Below are 24,971 nucleotides of genomic sequence, written 5' to 3' on the forward strand. Positions count from 1 at the left end.
ATGTGTATATATAAACGCATACACATACACACGCACACACACTCTGTATGTATGAGAGAGAGAGAGAGAAATGTATGTATGTGTCTATCTACTGGCTAACACGGTACAAAAATATATATTTTCCCTGTATGTATGTGTGTATATATAATATAATATACGCATGTGTGTGCTTATCTAGATATCTATATTATAGTATTAGTCTGATTTTCTCCTGGCTTGTCTGTTAACCACAATTGGGGTTTGAGCAGACTGCCATAGATTCTCTCATCTGAGAGAATCGGAACAATTATGACATTTTGATCAGAGTGTCAGCGTGTGGTGTGATCAGATTCTCTCTAATGAGAGGATCAGAGGACACTGAGGAGAAGATGGAGAACAAAATTTCTCCATCTTCTTCATTGTATCAATTTGCGGAAACCAGACTGCACTCAGATGTCATCCGAGTGCAGTCTCATGATTTCCACTCACTCATTAACTTGCATGACTGGGTGCAATCTGAATATCGGATCAAACTCTGACTTGGTGCAATTTTTTTCCTCGGACACACTCAGACTCAGGTCTGTGGAAAAATCGGACACGTGCACAGCCCCATAGACTAACATACAAGTGCTTCTCACTACATTAGAATATCATCAAAAAGTTAATTTATTTCAGTTCTTCAATATAAAAAGTGAAACTCCTATATTATATAAAGTCATTACAAACAGAGTGATCTATTTCAAGTGTTTATTTCTGTTAATGTTGATGATTATGGCTTACAGCCAATGAAAACACAAAAGTCTTTATCTCAATAAATTAGAAAAATTAACAAAAAACACCTGCAAAGGCTTCCGATGCGTTTGAAAAGGTCCCTTAGTCAGTTTCAGTAGGCTCCACAATCATGAGGAAGACTTCTGACTTGACTGATGTCCAGAAGGCAGTCATTGACACATTCCACAAGGAGGGTAAGCCACAAAAGGTCATTGCTAAAGATGCTGGCTGTTCAGAGTGCTGTATCCAAGCATATTAATAAAAAGTTGAATGGAAGGAAAAAGTGTCGTAGAAAAAGGTGCACAAGCAACCGGGATAACCGCAGCCTTTAAAGGATGAAGTAAAGGTCATTCAAAAATTTGGGAGAGATTCATAAGGAGTGGACTGCTGCTGGAGTCATTTCTTCAAGAGCCACCACACACAGACATATCCAGGACATGGGCTACAAGTGTCACATTCCTTGTGTCAAGCCCAGGGGTGGATTAAGAGTAGCAAGGGCCCCGGGCAGTTTAGAAGGCGCGGGCCCCCCATACACACACACACACACACACACACACACACACACACACACACACACACACACACACACACACAGAAACCTGATGTAGCACGTGACATGTCACATGATCCCCTGTGATGGATCATGTGATAGTTCATGTGAAATTAATTTTGCACAATATTAATATATTAAAATCATTTTTTTTTACATTAATTGTATGACTTATTATTGAGCACAATTAAGTATGCTGACATCCCCTATATACAGTATGAGACTCTACACACAATATGAGCTGCCACATAATCTTCCTATACACAGCAGGAGGCCGCACGTAGCCATCTATACACAGCGGGAGGCCGCACGTAACCATCTATACACAGCGGGAGGCCGCACGTAACCATCTATACACAGCGGGAGGCCGCACGTAACCATCTATACACAGCGGGAGGCCGCACGTAACCATCTATACACAGCGGGAGGCCGCACGTAACCATCTATACACAGCGGGAGGCCGCACGTAACCATCTATACACAGTGGGAGGCCGCACGTAACCATCTATGCACAGCGGGAGGCCGCATGCCACCATCTAGACACAGTGGGAGGCCGAACGGCGCCATCTAGACACAGTGGGAGGCCGAACGGCGCCATCTATACACAGCGGGAGGCCGAACGGTGCCATCTATACACAGTGGGAGGAGGCCGCACTGCGCCCCCCAGATACAGCGGGAAGAGGCCGACATGGCGCCCTCCAGATACAGCAGGAGGAGGCATCACGCAGTCACACACACACAAACATATACAGACATATACATACACGCATAAACACATTTGAAACACAAAAATACATATAAACCATCCCCCGGCTCGGCTCCAGATGTCGTCCAGCTCCTCTCTGGTGCAGCAGTGCAGGGAGGACACTGTGTGAAGTCACACTAGCAGACCCTTCCGCGCACAGGGCCGTGTCTCCTAGCTGTGATTCGGCTTTGCCAGCACAAGCACACAGGGAAGTTAACAGGTGCAGTGCTGGCCCGGCTGAAGAAGAAGAAGAAGCAGCGGCCCTGCGCCACTGCTGGGGGAGTTGTCCTGGGGCCCCCCGGCCTCTGCCTGCCAGGGTCTGCTGCATTGGAGCCGCACATATTATAATGAGGGCAATCTGGCCAAGGGCCCCCGGGCTGTAGCCCAGATTGCCCTCATTATTGCCACTCATGACCAATAGACAACGCCAGAAGTGTCTAACCTGTGCCAAGGAGAAAGAGACCTGGTTTGTTGCTCAGTGGTCCAAGGTGGTGTTTTCAGATGAAAGTAAATTTTTCATTTCATTTGGAAATCAAGGTCCCAGAGTCTGGAGGAAGAGTGGAGAGGCACACAATCCAAGCTGCTTGAGGTCTAGTGTGAAGTTTCCACAATCAGTGATGGTTTGGGGAGCCATGTCATCTGCTGGTGTAGGTCCACTGTGTTTTATCAAGAACAAAGTCAGCGCAGCTGTCTACCAGGAAATTTTAGAGCACTTCATGCTTCCCTCTGCCGGCAAGCTTTTTGGAGATGGAAATTTCATTCTCCAGCAGGACTTTGCACCTGTCCACACTGCCAAAAGTACCAATAACTGGTTTAAAACCAACAGTATCACTGTGCTTGATTGGCAGCAAATTCGCCTGACCTTAACCCCATAGAGAATCTATGGGGTATTGTCAAGAGGAAGATGAGAGACACCAGACCCAACAATGTAGATGAGCTGAAGGCTGCTATCAAAGCAACCTGGGCTTCCATAACACCTCAGCAGTGCCACAGGCTGATCGCCTCCATGCCACGCCGTATTGATGCAGTAATTGCCCCGACCAAGTATTGAGTGCATTTACTGAACATACATTTCAGTAGGCCGACATGTCGGATTTTAAAATCATTTTTCAAGCTGTTGTTATAAATTATTCTAATTTACTGAGATAATGACTTTTGTGTTTTCATTGGCTGTAAGCCATAATCATCAACATTAACAGAAATAAACACTTGAAATAGATCACTCTGTTTGTAATGGCTCTATGTAATATGAGTTTCACTTTTTGTATTGATGAACTGAAATAAATTAACTTTTTAATGATATTCTAATTTAGTGAGACACACTTGTATGTCAGGGTGCAATATGATGTTTTGTCGGATCGCACTCAGACCAGTAATACGGTCGTCTGCGTGTGCCCTTATAGAGTAATATCAGCCTTTTGTTTGCATACTAGATCTGATCAGAGCCTGTTAGGACCCAGCAGCTCCTGCTTTCTGCCTACACCCAGTGATGATGTCTGAAGGAGATGGTGTTGTAGGCGCTTCCTATACTGCATACACTGCGCTTGTTTAGTTCTGTGTATACAGCGATCGAGAAGGTAGTGATGATGATAAACTTTTCCTGTGAAAAGTCCAGAGTACAATACTTGGTAGCTTATTTTACTTTACATTTTGTTGGTAAAGCCTATAACCAAGATATACCGTACTTTGTTTTTCATTTAATAGGTTGGTAAGATTTCCAAAAATAAAAAGAAAAAACTAAAAAAAAAGCAAAAACGTCAAGCAGAACTACTTGAAAAACGTCTCCAAGAAATTGAAGAACTGGAGAGGGAGGCTGAAAAGAAAAAGTCTGAAGAAAATGAAAATGAGCAGGATGTTGATAGCCAGCCAGAAGCCAAGATGAAGACTGTCTGTCTGGAGGATGCTGCTGAGGAGGAGCTGGCCAATGAATATGGTGTGTATGATGCGCACAGCTTCTTTTTCACAACTCATTAAAAAAAACAAACCTATAAATCAAAATTGGGAACGTGAAATAATTAGCAACAAAAAATTATCATCAAGTTGGGAAAAGGAAAGAAACCTTTTACACTAAGAAATCAAATCTTCACTGATCTTCAGAACAGTCTTTATAAGTTGTTCAGGCAGAGTTTCTCTTCTGTTGTATACATGTGTCGGATATTGCAGCTCCGCTCCATTAATGTGAACAGGACTGAGCTGCATCTGGATTCTAATGAAGTAATTAAATATGCAAATTGCCTCTTCAGAGAGGAAGAAGACATGAACTCTAGTGCCACCTATTGGAAGTAGTAATCCTAGAAGCTAAAGGGTCGATATTGACTTTTAGGATTGCTACATCCAATAGGTGACACTAGAGTTCATGTCTTCTTCCTCTCTGAAGAGGCAATTTGAATTTTTAATTCTCCAGAGGAGCATGCATGGCGTATAAGTCTCCTCGCTCTGACATGCCAGACTTGGCTTGTCCTTACCCCTTAAGAATTAAGAAATTGGAACAGAAGTACCAGGTAGAGTCACATGTATGGACAAAGCACTGTACCTAGATGAACAAACAGTTGTTTATCATATGTGCTACATTTTTGTGAAATATATGGATGGAAATCCCCAGTGGTAGATCCGCATCAAGCTATGAATGTTCCAGCCTATGATATGACAGGACAGAAAATCTGCAATCATTCCAGTACTTGTGATCGTCCTTTTAGGGTCCAATTATGGCCCAGACTAAGTGTGCAGGGAAAGACACCTCAGTTTTATCTGTTTTGGCTCAATCAGTTCAACAGATCTATCAAATTGACATGGCTTTCATTATATATTAACTTGATGGTGCTTATACAATCGACGCTAAGGAATCTTTTGATTGCTTTTATTTTTACAGTTTTAGCAGGTAATGTTTCTTCAGAAGGGGAAGATCATGATGAGAAAGAAGATACCGAAAAGGAAATTGTTGAAAAAGATGATGACGACGATGTGGATCCGGAACTTAACACAGATCCAACATGGATAGAATCACCAAAAACAAATGGCCATTTGGAAAATGGACCATTCTCGCTGGAACAGCCATTAGATGATGAAGATGACGAAGAGGAAGACTGCCCTAATCCAGATGACTTTAACTTAGATGAGTCAAATGCTGAAAGCGATTATACATACAGTAGCTCTTATGAACAGTTTAACAGTGAATTGCCAAATGGACAACATAAGAATACGGAGTTACAGTTCTCCGACTTTTCGGCAGCGATGTTTTCCGATCCCTTAGAGTCCGTAGAATCTGGCTTGGCAGCTTCTGAGGATTCCACTGTTATAGAGAGGGATGGAAGTAGTCCTTGCCAAGACAGAAGTAGGACGGTTTCAGCATCAAGTACTGGAGATATGCCAAAAAGTAAGTTTCTACTCCTGTGTGCTTGCTGCATCACAACTATCCATGTAGTTCATTGTATTATCTTATTTAATTTTGATTGTTCTTTTATAACTCACATTTATTGTCTCTGATCAGATATACTAATAGACTTAAAAGGGTTGTCCATTACTAGGCAGCTTCTGTTTAGTCACTTCCCTTTGTCCCCACATAAAATTGTCTCATGACCACTGCAGACAATCAGCGGCCGCTGATCGGGTGTAGCCTTTACTGTTCCGTCTTAGTCAATGTCCACTCTGATGGAATACTGAAGGGGCTGCAGATCAGTGGCGGCAAATTGGCTGCAACGGTCACGTGACACAGTAGTATCAGAACTGCTCACTACCACCTGTATTTCACTGAAAACTAACAGCTTACTTGAGATTGTATAAAGCACTACCCCCAGGTGCTATTATATGGTTTTGCTCTGCTTTATATATTTCACAGCCATGATAGTTCCCCCTCTTTTGATAAACACACATATTGCCAGTGTTCTGAAATTAAAAAATCAAAAGCTTCTGCTTTCACTGTACCAAGGTTGAATTAACTATCCAGGATTACAAAAACATGGGTGCTTTCATTCAGAAACAACCCCACCCTCGATGGGTTGTGTTTTGCATTGCAATTCATCCCTATTGAAGAAAATGAATTTGAGTTCAGTACCACGCACAATCTATGGTCAAGATCGGTGCGGTTTCTGAAATAAAGCAGCCATGTTTTTTTAATCCTGGACAACCCTATTTAGATTCCTGCTGCGTAGAACTGTCTAGAACAATGTCTGTGCCAGCCAGCCCCTTCTCCATCCGGGTGGAAGTAGTTCCTGCGCGTTATACAGTCACACATACCTATTGTTGACCATGAATGTTACATTATAGCAGCTAGAAGCCTATACATTTATGGGATATTTTCATAACAGTGCGTCAACCAGAGTAGGGGTGAACGGAAATTTGGAAATGAGTTCATGGCATCTAACTAAATTGGGTGTCTTATCCTATTCATATTTCCATTCTACAAATATTAAGCCTTATCATGACTCGTATTTCATAAGGTTTAATGTGTGGAGTTTTACTGTAGAAGCAGACAGTTTGTTGACCAGATGTTGATGTCCTACCCTGACTAAAAGTAGCCCATGCTATGAGCCCCCCTCAGTAGGTTGTGCATGCAAGTCAATGACACTGAATGTACCCAAAGATATGCGAGTATTGCATTGCTCTTGCAATCTTAGTGCCTTAGAGTTTATGGGTTATTCCCACTATGTCAGTATTTTTTACAAAGCACAGTAACTTAATTGATTATTCGTAATATACACTACATCCCAACGTAAACTTTCTTTACTGTACATTTGTGTCTTTTTTCTTATTTTTCTTCTTCTTAACTTCTGTGTATCCAGCTTCACAGATCTCAATGGACAGTCCTGTTCTTATCTGCTAAAACATTTCCCAACAGCATATTGCTTCTTCTCAGTGCTTCAGGCCCCTCCGTTTACTTTCAACATGTACAATTTTCATTTCTGTTGATGATGTGACCCACTATTTGACCAAGATTCATTATTATTTACAAATTCCAAATTTTTGTGGAGGTTCATGGGAGTCTTCGGAGCATGATCATGCTTGCATGCATAGCAGAGCCGAGTATAGCATAGCTAAGCTGTGCTACAAAACTGCTGTCGGGGCAGTTAGGGTGCTATGAACTGGTTTGGGGGATATTTTATTAGGCAAGATCATAGATGCATCGATTTTTCATGAATTAGATATGGCCATCTGGTATCAATGGGATCTTCAGTATAGCATAACTGAGCTGTGCTACCACCCGGCTCTCAGGTGTTTTATCAGACAGGGTCATTCGGTGCATCTGAGCATATTCGACCAACCGCATTCGAACTATTGGAGGACGGTCCAGTGGCAATGGAGGATAAAGTGATCCATCTGGCGTCATCATTTTAGATTGATGGCTGAAAATTAGTGTAGATTTAAAAATAGGCTGTATTGTCACGTAAAATTAATTTTGTATGTACAGAAATCTGCGACCGCCGTACTGAGAGCACAGTTATCGGGCTGAAATTAAGTTTATATATACACTGAGCAGTGGCTGTAAGCACACTTGGGCACATTGACTGACAGCCGTGTCTCCAGCGTATCCGTACAGTCCTGGCTGTCAGTCCAAGTGCCTGGGTATGCTTACATCTTCTGCTCACTGTTTAATGAGCGGTGACTGAAGCCATGCTGCCACTTCTCTGACTGAAAGCTGGAGTCTGGCGGGAGGAATAAAGTTCATTGCCTCCGGGTAGCAGCCGGGCACCCTTAGAATGCTATTAAATTGCAGATTAACAGCATTTGGGGACATGACCGGTTACCTTTAAGAAAAATAGCACTCTTTATATATGTACTACACATAATGCACTTTAAGAAAAAAAAACAAAGTTTGTATTGGAAAATTGCACATTTCACTGTAATCTATTTGAAGCAAAAGAAAAGCCTTTATTTTAGTTCATTTATTCAGTGACTTTGATTTTGTCTTGATCCATAAATTATACTGGTGAAACGCCCCGTCTATGGAAATAAATGCTAACAAACTATAAACTATTAGCTGCCAGTTCAGTTTATTCCTGTGATTCAGTTAATGAGGTTGGTTAGTTCTGTTTCCTTGGAAGGGGCTTCATGAAGGTAGTTGTTCTTTTATCAGCTCGCTGGTCCTCTAATAACCATGTAAAAGCAGCCTCTGGATTCTACACCCAAGTAATCCTGTTTATATTGGTGCATAGTAAGGGCTTATTCACAGGTCAGTTTTTCACATTCATGTATGACAATTCTTTACTTTCTGTATTCTATTTGTCTTTTCATATGTCATTTTATTTTTCCGACAAATAATAGGCATAACAAAACGGGACAAATCCTGCTTTGGTCTGACTTATGGACCAAACTGTCCCCATTCAGTGAACTAGTCAACGAAAAAATGGATAGCACAAGGATGCCATTAAAGCTGGATCTGTCAGCTGTCCATTTAACTAGTTGGTAGTTGTCTTGCGGTAAGGGGGTTTGCATGCAAAAATAAATTGACATGAATGGTAAAAATGGACACATAGGCCTAGAATGGATAAAAATTGATCTGGTTTGTTAATTTAAATCTGATGTGTGAATTCTGCCTAAGGTTATGTGCACATCACCTCTTTTTCAGGCACATTTTGCATAGAACATGCTTGAAAAAGCGCCACAAATCCACCACAACAAATGAACATAAGGTACAGCAATGTAAAAATGACATTACTGTTCGTATGTTCAATTTTCTATTCTTTTAAAGCACCACTTTGGCATGTCTTTTTTTTTATTTCAATTTCACTGCTCGACAGATATCACTAATCTCTATTCCATGCCCTTAGTAAAATACTTACCAGCCTCTGTCTTCTGCTCCTCCCGGTGTCGCTCCAGTCCAACTCTCCCATCTTGTGATCGCAGCTCCTAGCTGGCCGGACGTCAGAGCGATCGGTCACAAGCTCTTAGTGTAAGTCTATGGGAGCCTCTTTCTCACTCTCATAGATTTACATTGAGAAGTGACTTTCCATCCGACTAACAAACACTGGAGTAATCTGACAGGTCACATCTAGCAGAAGACATAAATGAAATAAAAACCCCTTCAGAGTGGTGCTTTAACCGCTTCAAAGTTCGAAAACTGGGAATTGGTTGAAAAAAGTAGCATGTTCGTTCTCCTGGTAACTTTTGATTAGAAACCACTTGCTATAGTTTAAACCAAAGAAAAAATGACATCAGCAGCAGAGCCTCCATTAATCCGACAACAAAACTGCCAACAAAGCCTCTTCAGGGAAAAGTCCTCCATCTTTTTGCAGAAGATTTGCCTAGGAAACCCTCGAACCGCCGATATCTTAGTCGTATGCGCACACTGACCTTTTAAAGGCATTCTAAGACCATGAGTTTTTCAAGTAGAAACCACTTCACAAAACGCTCCATCTTTGGGAAGTTTTTGGAGATTTTCTTTTCTTGAAGCGGTTTTGAAAAGTTTTCTAAAAATGTTTCTCTAAAAGCATTTTTGCAGCTTTTTTGATTGGCTAGTGTCTACTTTGGAGAGTTTTCCTTCAGGATCCACTTCAAAGAAGTGACATGCACTTTCATTTTCCCATTAGGTGTTTTTCAAAACCTGTTTAGGAAAAAAAATGAAGAAAACTGAGTTGGAGGAATATTTCAAGATTTTGGAGAGGATATGCTCCCAAAAATTCCAGAAAAAAATGGTGAATATAGCCTAAGGTTGGGAAGCCTAGATACATAGTGCAAAATAGGTAGTATTAGGTTCTCATCATTATCAGTTTCATATAATAAAAGGTAGGGCAGTTTTTCATATTGGCAATGGAGCCAAAACTGCAACTTAAGGAGGACTATTCACTAGTTTGAGCATGTTAGACTGGACTTATGGCCATTAAGCAGGGATAGTCCATAGTATTTGGAAAATAACCCTGAAGGTCTTTCTGATTTCTTTAGTATGCATTTAATTTTGAATTACTTCTATGTTTCAGATAAAATGCGAGCCGCAGATCTACTGGTGAACCCACTGGATCCTAGAAACGCTGACAACATTAGGGTTAAAATAGCAGATCTTGGAAATGCTTGTTGGGTGGTATGTACAGCAACCGATGTTACCTGTAGATATTCTACAATCTCATGTATTGCCTATCTGTAAAGGGATGTTTTCTTTGTCCAGCACAAGCACTTCACTGAAGACATACAGACCAGACAGTATCGCTCCATAGAAGTTCTTATAGGAGCTGGGTATAGCACTCCTGCTGATATCTGGAGTACAGCATGTATGGTAAGAGTCTATCACCTTATATTGTATTCTTTAAATATTAGTAGATTCCGCTAACAAATCAGTGTGCATAGTCACAACCTGACATTATCATGCCCAATCCTTTGTTATACTTACTTGATAACATTTTGTCAGAACTCGGAGCAGAAATTCAGCAATATCAGGCCTCATTCAGACGTCCATTTCTCACTTACATTTTCATGGATAGAACACGTACCCATTATAGTCTATGGTGGTGTTCACATGTCCGTGTTTTTTCGCGAACCATAACATGTTTGATTTTTGATCCGAGTCACCTATAAAAAAAAAATCGCCTATTCAAGTCTACAGGTCAGCAAAGATCACAGGTGGCACACAGTATGCCATCCATGTGCAATCTGTGTGCTGTCCTTTTTACTAAAGTAATAGAAGCTTTGCAATTTCTTTTTTGTATTTACCATCACTGCTGAGACAATAATGGTAAAAACTGACACTGACCAAACACATATGAAAATCTGTGTCTGAATGAGCTCTAAACCTTGTTCAGAGATTTCATAGTGACAGATGTGCACACAATTACACATCGCTTCAATCTACAGAGAAAAATGCCACAGAGGATAAAGGACCGGTGAGCCATCATCTATGGTATATGGCAAACATAACTCGGTTTGGATTTCTTAAACTTCTTTAAAAGAATAAAAGAAATGAGTTCTGGTTGCTTTGGAAACAGAAAAAAAAGCCTCAAAATCATTTTACTGTAGGACTGGTCTGGTAAACCATGCAGTAGCATCCTTTGCAGTTCTATTCCCCTTGGATCTGGGCCTCCTACCATGAGAGCTGCATGCATTTTCTTCTGTGATGAAAGAGTAAGGCTCTCTTCACACATCATGGTTTTTTCAGCAGTTTTTGATGCTTTTTTTATGCAAATTTTCCTCTGCCTTTTGCAGTACCATCAAAGTCTATGAGATTCCAGAATTCTTAGTACGCACATCATGTTTGGTTTTTTTTTTGCTCAGGATTTTGTGCCTTGCATGTTTTTTTTTTTAAATAGAGCATGTCACTTATTTCAGCATTTTTTCAGTGTTTATTCACCCATAGGAAGTAATGGGTGGTGGAAAAACCGCTGAAAAAATGCGCCAAACACGCATCAAAATTTGTTTCATTTTTTTTTATGCCAAAATAGAATGGGGTTCTTTTTTTCCCAGAACTTTATGTACATGCATAAAGAGACAGAAGGACAGTGAAAAATCTGCAGCAAACCTCCCTTGAGAGATCAGATTTTGCTGCAGATTTGTGATGCAAAAAAAAAAAACATGATGTGTGAACATAGCCTTAAGGTATACTTAGGTAAAGCAGCAGAGTAACACAAGACTGAAGCGTGGTCTGCCCAGTGGACAATCAGCAGTACTGCAGCCAGACTTTTGACAGACAATTGTTTCTTTTCTAACTACTTAGAAGCAGATTTAAAATAGAGGTAAAAGTGGAAAAAATTTAATACCTTAATGATTGCCAATACAGATTTTGACGGTGGTCATTAAACCCTTAGGACAATACTTAACGTCCTGGAAGGGCTCTGCATGTTTGGAGGCAGCTCAGGAGCTGAGCTCCCTCCACACTTGGCTGAGGCTGGCTATATTACATAGCTGACTTCTGACAGCTGCTAAACCGTTCGATGCTGCGGTCAGTATACGACAGGAGTATTTAAATAGAACACATATTAATGCTTGAGTATATTGACTCCCATCAGCCCCCTGAGATGCAATCTTGGGAGACCTCTGACTGAGCACAATAAATTTTTCTCCAGCGTCACACCTTTGTGTGCACTCAGTCAGTGAGGAGTAGATTTATTTCTTCTCATGTCACAGTCCTGCTCCGGCAGCTCACTGTGGTATGTTTGTAGACAATACTGCCTTTTTTTATATCAAGTCATTTTTATTAAGATTTTGAAGTTAATTATAACATTAACCACAATAAACATAACATTACTTACACTAAAAAGTACATAGAAAGGAGTTTCATATTTATTCTCCAGGGAACTGTTGGTCCAGTTTTTCCGAGCACCATAAGCAGCATATTATTCAGTACCTGGGGGGTCTTACTATATTTTAGATGGCAGATTCTAAAGTTAAACGCTTCAGTCATATAGAAAGGCAAATATAACCTATGAGACGTACCCAGTACCAAAGTTCGTAAAATGAACTGTATTGGGACTTTATTATGTCACCTTTGGAGACAATATATAATGCTCTTTATTATTTGGTTCAAACCCCTCCCTCCCCCCATCCTAATATATTGTACCAGTAGACCAACAGGTATGAATCCTTACTTCTATTACCACTTTAAAATAAAACATTAGCTCCTCCTTCTACCCTAGAGCACTAAGAAACAAGCACAGCCCTAGACCACCGATATTAAAGGGGTTGTCCACTACTTTCACATTGATGCCCTATCCATAGGATAGGGCATCAATGTATGATTGTCCCGCACCCCCGCCGATCAGCTGTTATCGGTGCCGGCGTCCAGAAGTCCTTACCTGCGGTGCTTGGCCGTCAAGTTGTAGTGGCCGGCGCAGGGTACTGCATATCCGCCTCCCATTCAATTGCGGGACCCCGGCCGATCATACATTGATGCCCTATTCGCAGGATAGGGCATCAATGTAAAAGTAGTGAACAACTCATTTAATGACCTTTACACCTCCACATTTTTTACATCACCAGGGTAGTTTTAATTAGCATTAAATATTTTTTTCCTATTTCCTGTTGTTTAATAAACCTGGGTGTCTTTTAGTACCAAAAATATGGCAAATAATTTCTGTTTTCTGCTCCTGGTAACCAGACACCTGACCCTCTTTTGTTCTCCTTTCTACCCATCTTCATACATCCCATCATTGTGTAGGCTGTTTTAGCATGGTGTGTACATGTTGCTTCACAATTATTTAAGTTTTTTTTGTTCTTAAATTTGACTGTTATTGTTATAACATGACTTTTTGGTTGTTTCTTTATGTAGGCATTTGAACTAGCAACTGGAGACTATTTATTTGAACCACATTCTGGGGAGGACTACTCTAGAGATGAAGGTGCGTACTGAACTCCTTTGCGGAACCTCTTATATAGATCTCTTTTCCTTGGTGATGGACACAATTCTTCATTCAGAAATACAATACTTACTAACATATGCTGCACATCATGAAAATACGATAACCTCTATCCTCTCCTCTAAATACAACATATATACTTTAATACAAACTAAACATATATTCGCTGACAGGTAATTAAAAGAAACACTATAAAGTTCATCAAATTATAGTTTTAATTAATTCCCCAAAAACCTTACTAAATTCTACAAAAGCAGCAACGCAAGAGTCCAAATTGACAGGCCTTGATGAGACGCAGTGATTTTATCACGCTATTCAGGTCCAATTGCTCATCAAAACATGAATATATAGGAATTGAGCTTGGAAAACCTTATTAACATTTAGCAGAAGAAATCTGGCCAGACAATGGGCATGATGCATATGTCCCCAGCATTGCTATTACATTACAAAATTGCTGCGGACTTTACCTCTGCACTGCTTGTAACACATTGCAAAATCTGCAGCAGAAAACCTCCACTACATTTGAACTGATACAAAAAGGGCCATTGACTCGTAGCAGAAAGGGTTATAGTTTAATTTTTTTAATTATTTCCTCCCTATATAAATTCATGAAAAGTCGAATACTGAATAATATAACATTATTGGTGGTGTTGAGCATAAGTGCTCACTACTCGAGATTGCATCAGGTGCTCAGATATGGACAGAGTATTGCAGGTGCCGAGTGATATGCTCGAAGCCCCGCATGTTTTGTGACTGTTAGACAGTCAAAAAAACATGCTGGGATTGCCTGCCATACATGGGCAATCCGCGCATGTATTTTGGCTGTCTAACAGCTGCAAAACATGCTGGGCTGGGACTCGCATCCGCGATACTCTGTGCATACCCAAGCACCCGATGCAATCTCGAGTAGCGAGCACTTGTGCTCATCACTAGTGATCATCGTTAATCGTACATACACACAAATCTCCACCACTGTAGATGTCACTTGTCCGACATTTACATTAAAAATGCCGCCATGGTTGAAATGTTGGCATATGTGCTAGTATTGTACTGATGCACCTTTCAATATGACTGGGCCAGCATTTTATTAATTACATAGTCTATTAAATAATGAAGCAAGAATTCACAGGACATGTGGTGTTCTCAGACCCAGTGAAAGAAGGAAGAGAAGCCACATGTTATGCATGTTTCCATGTGATTGTTGAAATGACTTTATTTCTTCTCATAATCAAGAGTGAAGTGGATGGAAATTGTTCAGGAAGCTCATGTTATTTCATAGTGTCACTCAGACGACATTAAATCCTGGTGTAAGACATGCATCGGTTTGAAAAGTTTTGCTTGAATTGCAGTAGTATGTAGTAAAAGGAAAAAAGTATTATTATTTAATAATTATTTAATCTTTAACGTAGTTAAATTTTAGGTGTGATTTGCCCTTCTTTAATTGCAAGTAAGCGCACTCTGTTGTTTTAGGGTTCACTCTGTCAATCTGCATAAAGCAACTTACTTGTTTAAAGAGGTTGTTCAGGGTTTGTTTGTTTTTCTTACTATGGGCCTAAAAAGTAACAGGTGGGTAGTTACTAACTACCTGCCTGTTGTATGTGGCACGGCTCACAGTGGTCGCCAACCACTCCTGTTAGCGATTCAGCTGTTCCATGAGGACAGTGCAGCTCTTCTTCTTCCGGGCTGCTCTGTTGACGACATGCTGAATGACGCTGGCTTCCCGCAGTTAGGCAGCGGGTAGCCGGCTGTCAGTCCGCATGAGATCTGCGCAGTGTGGAAGAGAAGCTGCTGCTCTGTTGACGGGACGTCAGCGGGAGCCACTGAATCGGCGGCAGGAGCGCTCTGTGAACACCACTCTGTGCTGGCCGAAATCTGCACTGGGCACAACAAGTAGATGGGTAGCAACTACTTATACAATTTTTATCAATTTGGATAAACACTGCCAATGCAGGTTGACAGAAGATATCTTTGCCCAAGTCTCTGAGCAGCTCTTCACTAGTTTTTGGTGATTAAAAGCTAGATCCATTTCAGTAACATTCGAAATAGAAATGGCAAAGTGGAGTAATGATTGGATATATATTCTAATAAAGCACTAGGTGGATCCATATCATACAATTCTTTGTGGTGAGGCAGTGGGTAGAGATGTGAAAAGACCAACACTGACCATTAGATATGTAACATAGGCAAATCACGCCTATAGAAAGTTCAGCTCATTGTACTAATTAATTTTCTTCATGCTTTTTGTAACCAGGGTATTAAGGCTGAGGGTTACAGGACATAGTAAAGGACTAATTTTTCCTAACTGGCATAGCAAGGCTTTTCTATTTTCTGTCTGTGAACCTATTCATTCCCATGCTTTATTGCTTGGTTGATTTATTCTAAAACATGAACACTAGTCATATATACTACTAATGGTGTCGCTGATCTGCATGGGTTTGCCATATAATTGGTTTTAAGGGTTTTTTTTCTTTTGTAATTAATTCTCCTCCCTTTTATTTTTCTTATTTCAATTTTCATTCTGTTTTTTTGTTTTTTTTTTCTCACTCCTTCACTCCTGTTTTTCTCTTCTTCATAGACCACATAGCACACATCATTGAGCTTCTAGGCAATATCCCAAGACACTTTGCTCTGTCTGGAAAATATTCTCGGGAATTCTTCAATCGCAGAGGTAGTACCTCTTCCCTACAGAAGGCACTGTGATACAGACAGAATGTAATCCTTGCAGCTGTTCTCATTGACATGTACCAGATTTGTAAGTTAGATTACTCTGGTTTATTCTGTCTAGTAACCTGCAATGACAGACTTTCACATCAACAATTTAGTTGTCATGAAGTTGAATTCATTAATGTACTTGGTGACTAAGTGCCTTAGCAGCAAATCACGAGAAGGCTCCTCTAGTGCTACAGCAACATTATATCCAGATTCCACTAAATATATGACAGCATGCGGATTGATTCTGTCTGTGCCGGGCCTGAAATGTATGAAATGTACTGATAAGTTTCTGTTTTGCTGGCAATGTTTTTCAAATACAGATCACATAGCATTGATCACTGAACTGCTGGGAAAAGTCCCTCGAAAATTTGGTATGTTGGGGAAATATTCCAAGGATTTTTTCACCAAAAAAGGTAACTGTGTTTTTACACCACAGAGCAGTGTGTAATAGAATCTATCATGAATCAACTGGTAATCGACATATTGTCCACTTTGACTTGAAATTCCCTCAGCATTAAATCCTAGAACAATAAATTACTGTGAGATTGTACACATGACTTTGACCTTTTAATTAAAATGTGTTATCTTTGAATAAAATGTATTGTGCATCAGCATTAACATTCTCCCTTAAATGGTAGGGTATAACTTTCTTGATCAATGGCGATCTGACTGTTGGGACCCCAAGAACGGGGTCTGTTTCTTGTGCTCCTGTTCAGAATGAACTCCTCAGAGGTGCACATTGCCAACCTCCACTGTATTCAGCCTGGGTTCATTAAAACCCCTTTCTCAGGGTCAGGGGGAGTCCCAGCAGTCGGACCCTAGTGACGAGGAAGTTATTCTCAAGATAGGGGATAAAGTTTCACCTTGGTACAAACTATAAACCCCTGGTACAGAACATTGGCATTTTACTATAATTTCCTCCACTGGTATTGAAATATTAGATACAGAGAGTGCATCTTTAACAGATTCAGATACTAGAATTATCTAAAGAGAATCTGTTACTGTCCATTTTCTTAGTTAATTGCAATTTCTTTTGTACATACTTAGTGGACAACACAATTTTGGATGTAAGTTTGAGACTTACGGTAGGTTCACATCTCCTTTTGCATTTTAGGAACAGAAAAACCAAAGTAACATCACTGCTAGTTCTGCAACATGAAAAACACTATTGGTGCTCAGTAGACCCCCTTGACTTTAATAGAGTCTGCCAGGTTTCCATCATGTATGCTCCAGCACCCATATAAACCTAGCATAAGGTTTACCCTAGTACTTTTAAATATAATTTATCACCAAGACCTTCTGTTAAAATCTCTAGTAAGGTGCCTAGCTATAGTTAAACCTCCTTTTTTCTAAAATGAAACTACTTTTGAATGATATAGAAATGAAGTCAATATTGAAATTTGTATCTCAAAGGTATACTGTGACTATTGTGTGTTGTAGAATTGTACAGTCGTGACCAAAAGTTTTGACACGAACACAAATGTGGGTTTTCGCAAAGTTTGCTGAGTTTTAAGATCTTTTAGTCAGATGTTTCTATGGTTACGGAAGTCTAAGCATTTTTTAAAGTTTGTAAACTTTTTTTTTTTAACCATGTTTATCCAACTAAAGACTCAGATATTTACAGTATTGACCCTTATTTTTCCAGACTTCTGCAATTCGCCCTGGCATGCTGGATATCAGCTTCTGGGCCAAATTCTGACTGATAACAAGCCATTCTTGCCTAATCAGTGCTTGGAGTTTATTACAATTACTGTGTTTTTGATTGTCCATCTGCTGTTTGAGGATTGACCACAGGTTCTTAATAGAATTGAAATCTGGGAATTCTTTTGGCTATGGACTCAAAATTTCAATGTTTTCATCATAGTCATTTATCACTTTTGCCTTGTGAAATGATGCTCCATTATACTACAAAAAGCATTGTTCATTATTGTTCAAATTGCTCCTGAATCGTTGAGAGAAGTTGCTCTTGGACCATTCTTTATTCACAGTGATCTTAGAAAATAACATAGTTTTTTAAGGTTGAAGGAAGACTAAGTCCATCTAGTTTAACCCATAGCCTAACGTATTGATCCAGAGGAAGGCAAAAAAAAAACCCATGTGGCAAACACTAAGCTCCACATTGGGGGGAAAAAAATTCCTTCCTGACTACATACGACAATCAGACTAGTTCCCTGGATCAACGCTCTATCAAGGAATCTAGTACACTGCTCAAAAAAATAAAGGGAACACTCAAATAACACATCCTAGATCTGAATGAATGAAATATTCTCATTGAATACCTTGTTCTGTACAAAGTTGAATGTGCTGACAACAAAATCACATAAAAATCATCAATGGAAATCAAATTTATTAACCAATGGAGGCCTGGATTTGGAGTCACCCCCAAAATTAAAGTGGAAAAACACACTACAGGCTGATCCAACTTTGATTTAATGTCCTTAAAACAAGTCAAAATGAGGCTCATTATTGTGTGTGGCCTCTACGTGCCTGTATGACCTCCCTACAACGCCTGGGCATGCTCCTGATGAGGTTGCGGATGGTCTCTTGTGGGATCTTCTCCCAGACCTGGACTAAAGCATCCGCCAACTCCTGGACAGTCTGTGGTGCAACGTGACATTTGTGGATGGAGCGAGACATGATGTCCCAGATGTGCTCAATCGGATTCAGGTCTGGGGAACGGGTGGGCCAGTCCATAGCTTCAATGCCTTCATCTTGCAGGAACTGCTGACACACTCCAGCCACATGAGATCTGGCATTGTCCTGCATTAGGAGGAACCCAGGGCCAACCGCACCAGCATATGGTCTCACAAGGGGTCTGAGGATCTCATCTCGGTACCTAATGGCAGTCAGGCTACCTCTGGCGAGCACATGGAGGGCTGTGCGGCCCTCCAAAGAAATGCCACCCCACACCATTACTGACCCACTGCCAAACCGGTCATGCTGAAGGATGTTGCAGGCAGCAGATCGCTCTCCACGGCGTCTCCAGACTCTGTCACTTCTGTCACATGTGCTCAGTGTGAACCTGCTTTCATCTGTGAAGAGCACAGGGCACCAGTGGCGACTTTGCCAATCCTGGTGTTCTGTGGCAAATGCCAAGCGTCCTGCACGGTGTTGGGCTGTGAGCACAACCCCCATCTGTGGACGTCGGGCCCTCATGGAGTCGGTTTCTAACCGTTTTTGCAGACACATGCACATTTGTGGCCTGCTGGAGGTAATTTTGCAGGGCTCTGGCAGTGCTCCTCCTGTTCCTCCTTGCACAAAGGAGAAGGTAGCGGTCCTGCTGCTGGGTTGTTGCACTCCTATGGCTCCCTCCACATCCCGTCCAGAGCATGGACACTACGCTGACAGACACAGCTACTTTTCTTGCCACAGCTCGCACTGACGTGCCATACTGGATGAACTGCACTACCTGAGCAACATCTGTGGGTTGTACTGTAGACACCGCCTCATGCTACTGTACCTCTAGAGGTGAGAGCAGTGGGAAAATGAAAAAGTTACCAAAACAACAGTCAAAAAGGTTGAGAACAGAGAAATGGTCTGTGGTCACCACCTGCAGAACCACTCCTGTATAGGGGGTATCTTGCTAATTGCCTATCATTTCTACCAGTTGTCTGTTCCATTTGCACAACATCAGGAGAAATTGATTCACAATCAGTGTTGCTTCATAACTGGACAGGTAGATTTCACAGAAGTGTTATTGACTTGGAGTTACATTGTGTTATTTGAGTGTTCCCTTTATTTTTTTGAGCAGTGTATATATATAACCTGTAATATTATACTTTTCAAGAAAGGCATCCATGCCCTTCTTAAATGTTAGTAGTGAATCACTCATTACAACATTATGCGGCAGAGAGTTCCATAGTCTCACTGCTCTTACAGTAAAGAATCCGCGTCTGTGATTATGATTAAACCTTCTTTCCGCCAGACGTAGAAGATGCCCCCTTGTCCCCGTCTCAGGCCTCAGAGTAAAAAGATCAGTAGAAAGGTCTTTGTACTGTCCCCTCCCCTCATATATTTGTACACCCCTACATACATACATAAGATCACCCCTAAGCCTTCGTTTTTCCAAACTAAATAACCCCAAGTGTAATAACCTGTCTTGGTATTGCAGACCCCCCAGTCCTCTAATAACCTTGGTCGCTCTTCTCTGCACCCGCTCTAGTTCAGCTATGTCTTTCTTATACACCGGAGACCAGAACTGTACACAGTATTCTAAGTGTGGTCGCACTAGTGACTTGTATAGAGGTAAAATTATGTTCTCCTCATGAGCATCTATGCCTCTTTTAATGCATCCCATTATTTTATTTGCCTTTGCAGCAGCTGCCTGACACTGGCCACCAAACGTGAGCTTGTCGTCCGCCAATACACCCAGGTCTTTTTCAGTGACCTTTTTGCCCAGTGTTTTACAATTAAGCATATAATTATACATTTTATTTCCTCTGCCCAAGTGCATTATCTTACATTTATCCCCATTAAAGCTCATTTACCATTTTTCAGCCCAAGCTTCTAGTTTATAGCAAAAATTATTTTTAGCCCCAAATACATCCATTTAAGTAAAAAAAAAGTCTTGGAGGGATGAACAACCCCTTTAAAGGCCAGGTCTCCTCATCAAGGATTCCTAATGAACACACCTTAGGGCAGAGTGGTACAGGGGATTGTATGATCTTGATGAGGATAGCTATGATCTGTTTCCAAAAGTCTGCAATAGGAGGGCAATCCCACAGATCAGATGATTTTTTCAACTATAAAAACAGAAGCTGCAAACTTTGTGATGTCCAAAATTTGTTAGTCTCAAAACTTTTGTGCATGACTGTTTAGCTTTCTCTAAGATGCCATACAGTAAACAAGGCATGTTGTACTGTGACCCTGCAAGGTTATGGCCTATATTTCTTTACTGTATCATATAACCCGGTGAGGCTATGTCACAAATTGACTTGCAATATGTATATATTTTTTTTGATCTAGTCTAGTTTTGTTTTTGTAGAATTAATAGCTTCTGTGTGGTCAAATTGAAACAGCAAAAGTTGGGCATACACCTTACATACTGTAGAAATAAAAGAATAGCTGAACAAATTATCTATTGGTGAATGAAATAAGATTCTTTGTAGACTAGCAACTATTTGTCAAAAATTTGACCTAAATGTTCGACCCCGATTAAAATGAAAATAAAAAAAGCTTATACTCGCCTCCCGTGCTGGCGCCGTTCCTGCGGTGTCGGCACCCGCTCTTTCCGGGGCTCCCTTACTGTTGTTGTGACACGTGAGCCTGGCACCCAATCAGCGCTGGCGTCACTGTCCCCACCTTCTGTCTAATTGAACATAAAGAGGCAGTCTGGGCTGCAGCTGATGTCTGACTTTCTGTTCATGTTCAATTCGACAGAAGGCAGGGACAGTGACACCAGCGCTGATTGGGCGCCGGGCTCACGTGTCACAACAACAGCACGGGAGCCCCGGGAAGAGCGAGTGCCGGCACCGCAGGAACAACACCGGCATGGGAGGTGAGTATAAGATTTTTTATTTTATCGGGGCAAAGCGTTGGGGTATGAGAAGGAGTTGTCCAAGTAGTGGACAACTTCTTTAAACACGGCCAGCTTGCGTGATTGTTTCAGTTACAATGTTAATTTTGACTAACTTTCGAGTGTTGCATATGGTCACTTTTGCTGTGTATAAACAGACTGACATAAACCAAATCTGGCCATACTCATTTCAGCCAAACCTGTATGTGTTCTTTATGGGGATAGGGAAGTAAGCCACTAGTAGACACCTATGGTGGAAGCTTATCTTCAGGAAAAACAATAGGATCAGGTGTATAAATTGAAAATGCCTAATTTTTTTCTATGAAGTTGTGAGGCCATCATACTTTGTAGTAGTAGATGGTTATCAAGTGGTGCTGAAAACTGCAGCATTGGCTAATATTGATGAATTGGGTCCCAAATATTAAATCAGATCGGTGTGAAAACTTGAGGCTTGCTGGAGTCAGACACCTCTTAATGAATCAGGATCATCTGTAAAGTGGCGTGTGCCATTGTGTGCGCCTCACCCCAAATCTAACTCCAGTTTTGGGACTGGAGTAAGATTTGTGGCATAGCAAATGCTGCTTCTCGTCATGAATTTGACCAGCAGGGGTTGCCAATCCCCGTCACATAATGAAGGGGTGGTGGGAATGTATAACCTGTGGATGTATTGAAATGACTTAGTGAAAATATGAATGGATTATGTGTACTTGAATGCTTCCTTAACGGTTTTGCTCTTATGTATTGTAAGCTGAGATCATGCGTCATCTGTATTAAATTACTAAAAAGTATGTTTTCAACCATTTAGGAGAGCTTCGACACATCACAAAACTAAAACCCTGGAGTCTCTTTGACGTTCTAGTGGAAAAGTACGGGTGGCCTCATGAAGATGCTGCGCAGTTTACAGATTTCCTTACTCCTATGTTGGAAATGGTCCCAGAGAAACGCGCATCTGCTGGCGAGTGCCTGAGACATCCCTGGTTAAGCTCTTAGAGAATATTTTGGTCTTCAGAGGTGCTCTGCTCATTTGGATCTAACCGCTGACTTTCACAGTATCTATAAAAGGATTATTAGTGATCTGGCATTAGCCACAGACTTTCTTTTTGAAGTACTGTACCTTGTTTCTGTTTTGTTTTCCTTTGCTTGGTGTGCGCTGTGGTCATTGGAAAAATTAGCCTCTATGTCTTCAGCTGTAAGCTTTACTGACCCACTTTTTCTGGGGATGGTGACTAGGGAGAAAAAAAAAAAAAACTAAGGAAAAAAAATGAAATCTGGTCTTGTTTTTCATGTTAAGTGGCATTCAGATGTCCAATTTTTGAACAAGGAGTACATTTTTTTCCATGTGTCTACCAGAATTTGTAACTATTTATGAAGTTTTAGCAGATGTTGGGTAAATCCAAGCTTTTGAAAAGAAAAACAGGCCTAATACAAGGGCCCTGTAAACTTTTTACCTTAGCCGAGGGATTATCATAATTGTACTATAGTGTATGTACATTCACTTTGTAAATGTTTATTTTCATTAACACCCTTGCATTGCTATAGAGGGCTGCGTTATGTTATCTGCCCATCCTAGCAATGAAAGGTTACTTACAGGTAAGGGGATTACAGTTCCAAAGCAGATGAATCTCCTCAACATACTTTTAGCTTTCTGCATGTAATGAAAATCTGTTTTTCTAGAAGAAGTGTGAACATCTCCAGAGTTTTGGTAAATGAAGCTGCTCCACTTTTTTTTTTTTTTTTTTTTTAAAGAATTACCCCAAGTGGCACATTAGGGGAAGTTGATTTCTTTGTAGTTAAATCAATGTATGCACATTATAACACATGTTTTGTAGGCTTTAAAATTGCTGCAGCAACATTTCATGAGGCCAAGCCCATCCATGTATACTTACAGCTACCTCCTTTTTTTGCAAAATACATTAGTCTGCACACTCTCAACAGACCATTTGCATTGTATGACCCATGAACTTGCCCCCATCTGCTTCTATGGCACAGAGCACAGGAGTATATAGAGAAGATCCACTTCTATGAAATGATACTCCTCAAGCCAGAGTGCTGCTGTTTTACCCCTTTGTCTTTAGGGATAGACAGTAAATCCTTTTCCAGATTTTTGTGGAAAAAAAAATTGTGTATTGCAGGTCTTTTTGTTGAGGAGACGTGTGCAAATTAAGAATGCTACTTCAACAGTATGTTAAATTAAGCGGTGTTCAAGCTAATGGAAATTTAAGAACTTTCACAGGTAGCAAGGTATTTAAAATGAAATTTTGTGCAACAGTTTGGGTTTCGATTCTAGATAAGAAACAGATTCTCTTCTTTTCTTTTTTTTTTTTTTTTTTTGTGGCAAACCTCTAAAATAGTTTGTATTAATAGTTCATATTAATGTTGTACTTTAGCTATGGAAATTGCCACTGGGGTTATGATGTGTATGATGTCCAAGTTATAACCTTTATTATATTTTTGCATATATGCAAAATAACTTAAAGATTTTAAAACCAACTTTATGCTTTGTTACGTTGTACAGTGGGCTTAGTAGCTATCATTTGGTGTAATATTCTGAACATTAACTAGCCCATTTCACAATTGCTTAGTTGTACATATAATTCAGCATTATTTTTTTAAAAGAAATGCACTGGTTACTTGTATTTTGGATAAATGAACTACTAGCAATTTTCCCTTTCAATATTCCGATTGTTCAATTGTTCCCTTTACAATACAGAGTAGAAATGTTATAGGTGATGCAGATTTTAGAATGTAAGCAGAGATCTGTTTAACCTTTTTTAGAAGTCTGTGGATTGAATGTAAATTTATTTCTGGTTTTACAAATTATGGTGCCACTTTTTCTTTTCTCAACTTATCCATCGCGGTTTAATCACAAGCCTTTGCAATAATTAGATGTGAAAATACCCCGTGTTGTAACAGTAACCAATTGTGAATTAAGGTGCTTGCAGTTGTCCAATAAAATGTTTGGGTTTTTTTTCATACGGTGTGGTCGTTTAACCTTTTTACAGGTGTAAACTGTGTCCAAAAGCATTTAGCGTCCACACAAACATGCAAAAGGACGTTTGTTTTATAACTGGTTACTAGGCTTTCCATAACCACATAAGTGTGTGCGTGAGCGAGCCTGTATGTGAATACATACATTACTATGCAAAAGGTTTAGGCAGGTGTAGAAAAAAATGCTGCATAGTAAGAATGCTTTCATAAATAGACATGTTAATACTTTGCATCTTAATTGATTAAAATAAAGTGAATGAACAAAAAGCATTCTAAACCAAATCAATATTTGGTGCAACCACCCTTTGCCTTGAAAACCGCATCAATCCTTCTAGGTTAAAACAGTATTTGTAAGCTAAAACCAGTAGTGGGTGAAAAATACGTAAGTTGTGCACATGTTTCTACTATGGTTTTCCTCTGATTGTTCCACTCCTGATT

General features: G+C 40.3%; 1 protein-coding gene across 8 annotated transcripts in view; it reads left to right on the plus strand.

The window, feature by feature from the left end:
* SRPK2 (SRSF protein kinase 2) overlaps nucleotides 1–23,285 on the plus strand; it is a 172,452-nt gene extending 149,167 nt beyond the window's left edge. For 4 of the 8 annotated variants that reach the window (XM_073652236.1, XM_073652237.1, XM_073652242.1 and 1 more), the window contains 8 exons: nucleotides 3,750–3,978; nucleotides 4,915–5,418; nucleotides 9,956–10,056; nucleotides 10,141–10,248; nucleotides 13,231–13,300; nucleotides 15,894–15,986; nucleotides 16,351–16,443; nucleotides 22,351–23,285. In XM_073652236.1, the coding sequence (XP_073508337.1) occupies nucleotides 3,750–3,978; nucleotides 4,915–5,418; nucleotides 9,956–10,056; nucleotides 10,141–10,248; nucleotides 13,231–13,300; nucleotides 15,894–15,986; nucleotides 16,351–16,443; nucleotides 22,351–22,535 (1,383 nt within the window). In that variant the 3' untranslated portion in view covers nucleotides 22,536–23,285. The remainder of the gene's footprint in view (nucleotides 1–3,749; nucleotides 3,979–4,914; nucleotides 5,419–9,955; nucleotides 10,057–10,140; nucleotides 10,249–13,230; nucleotides 13,301–15,893; nucleotides 15,987–16,350; nucleotides 16,444–22,350) is intronic. The other 4 variants (XM_073652238.1, XM_073652240.1, XM_073652239.1 and 1 more) reach the window with 2 other exon arrangements.
* The last annotated feature ends 1,686 nt before the right edge of the window (nucleotides 23,286–24,971 follow it).

This window comes from Phyllobates terribilis, unplaced genomic scaffold, assembly GCF_046119375.1.
Source record: "Phyllobates terribilis strain yellow unplaced genomic scaffold, ASM4611937v1 Scaffold_11__3_contigs__length_659146591, whole genome shotgun sequence".
Classification (NCBI taxonomy): Eukaryota; Metazoa; Chordata; class Amphibia; order Anura; family Dendrobatidae; genus Phyllobates; species Phyllobates terribilis.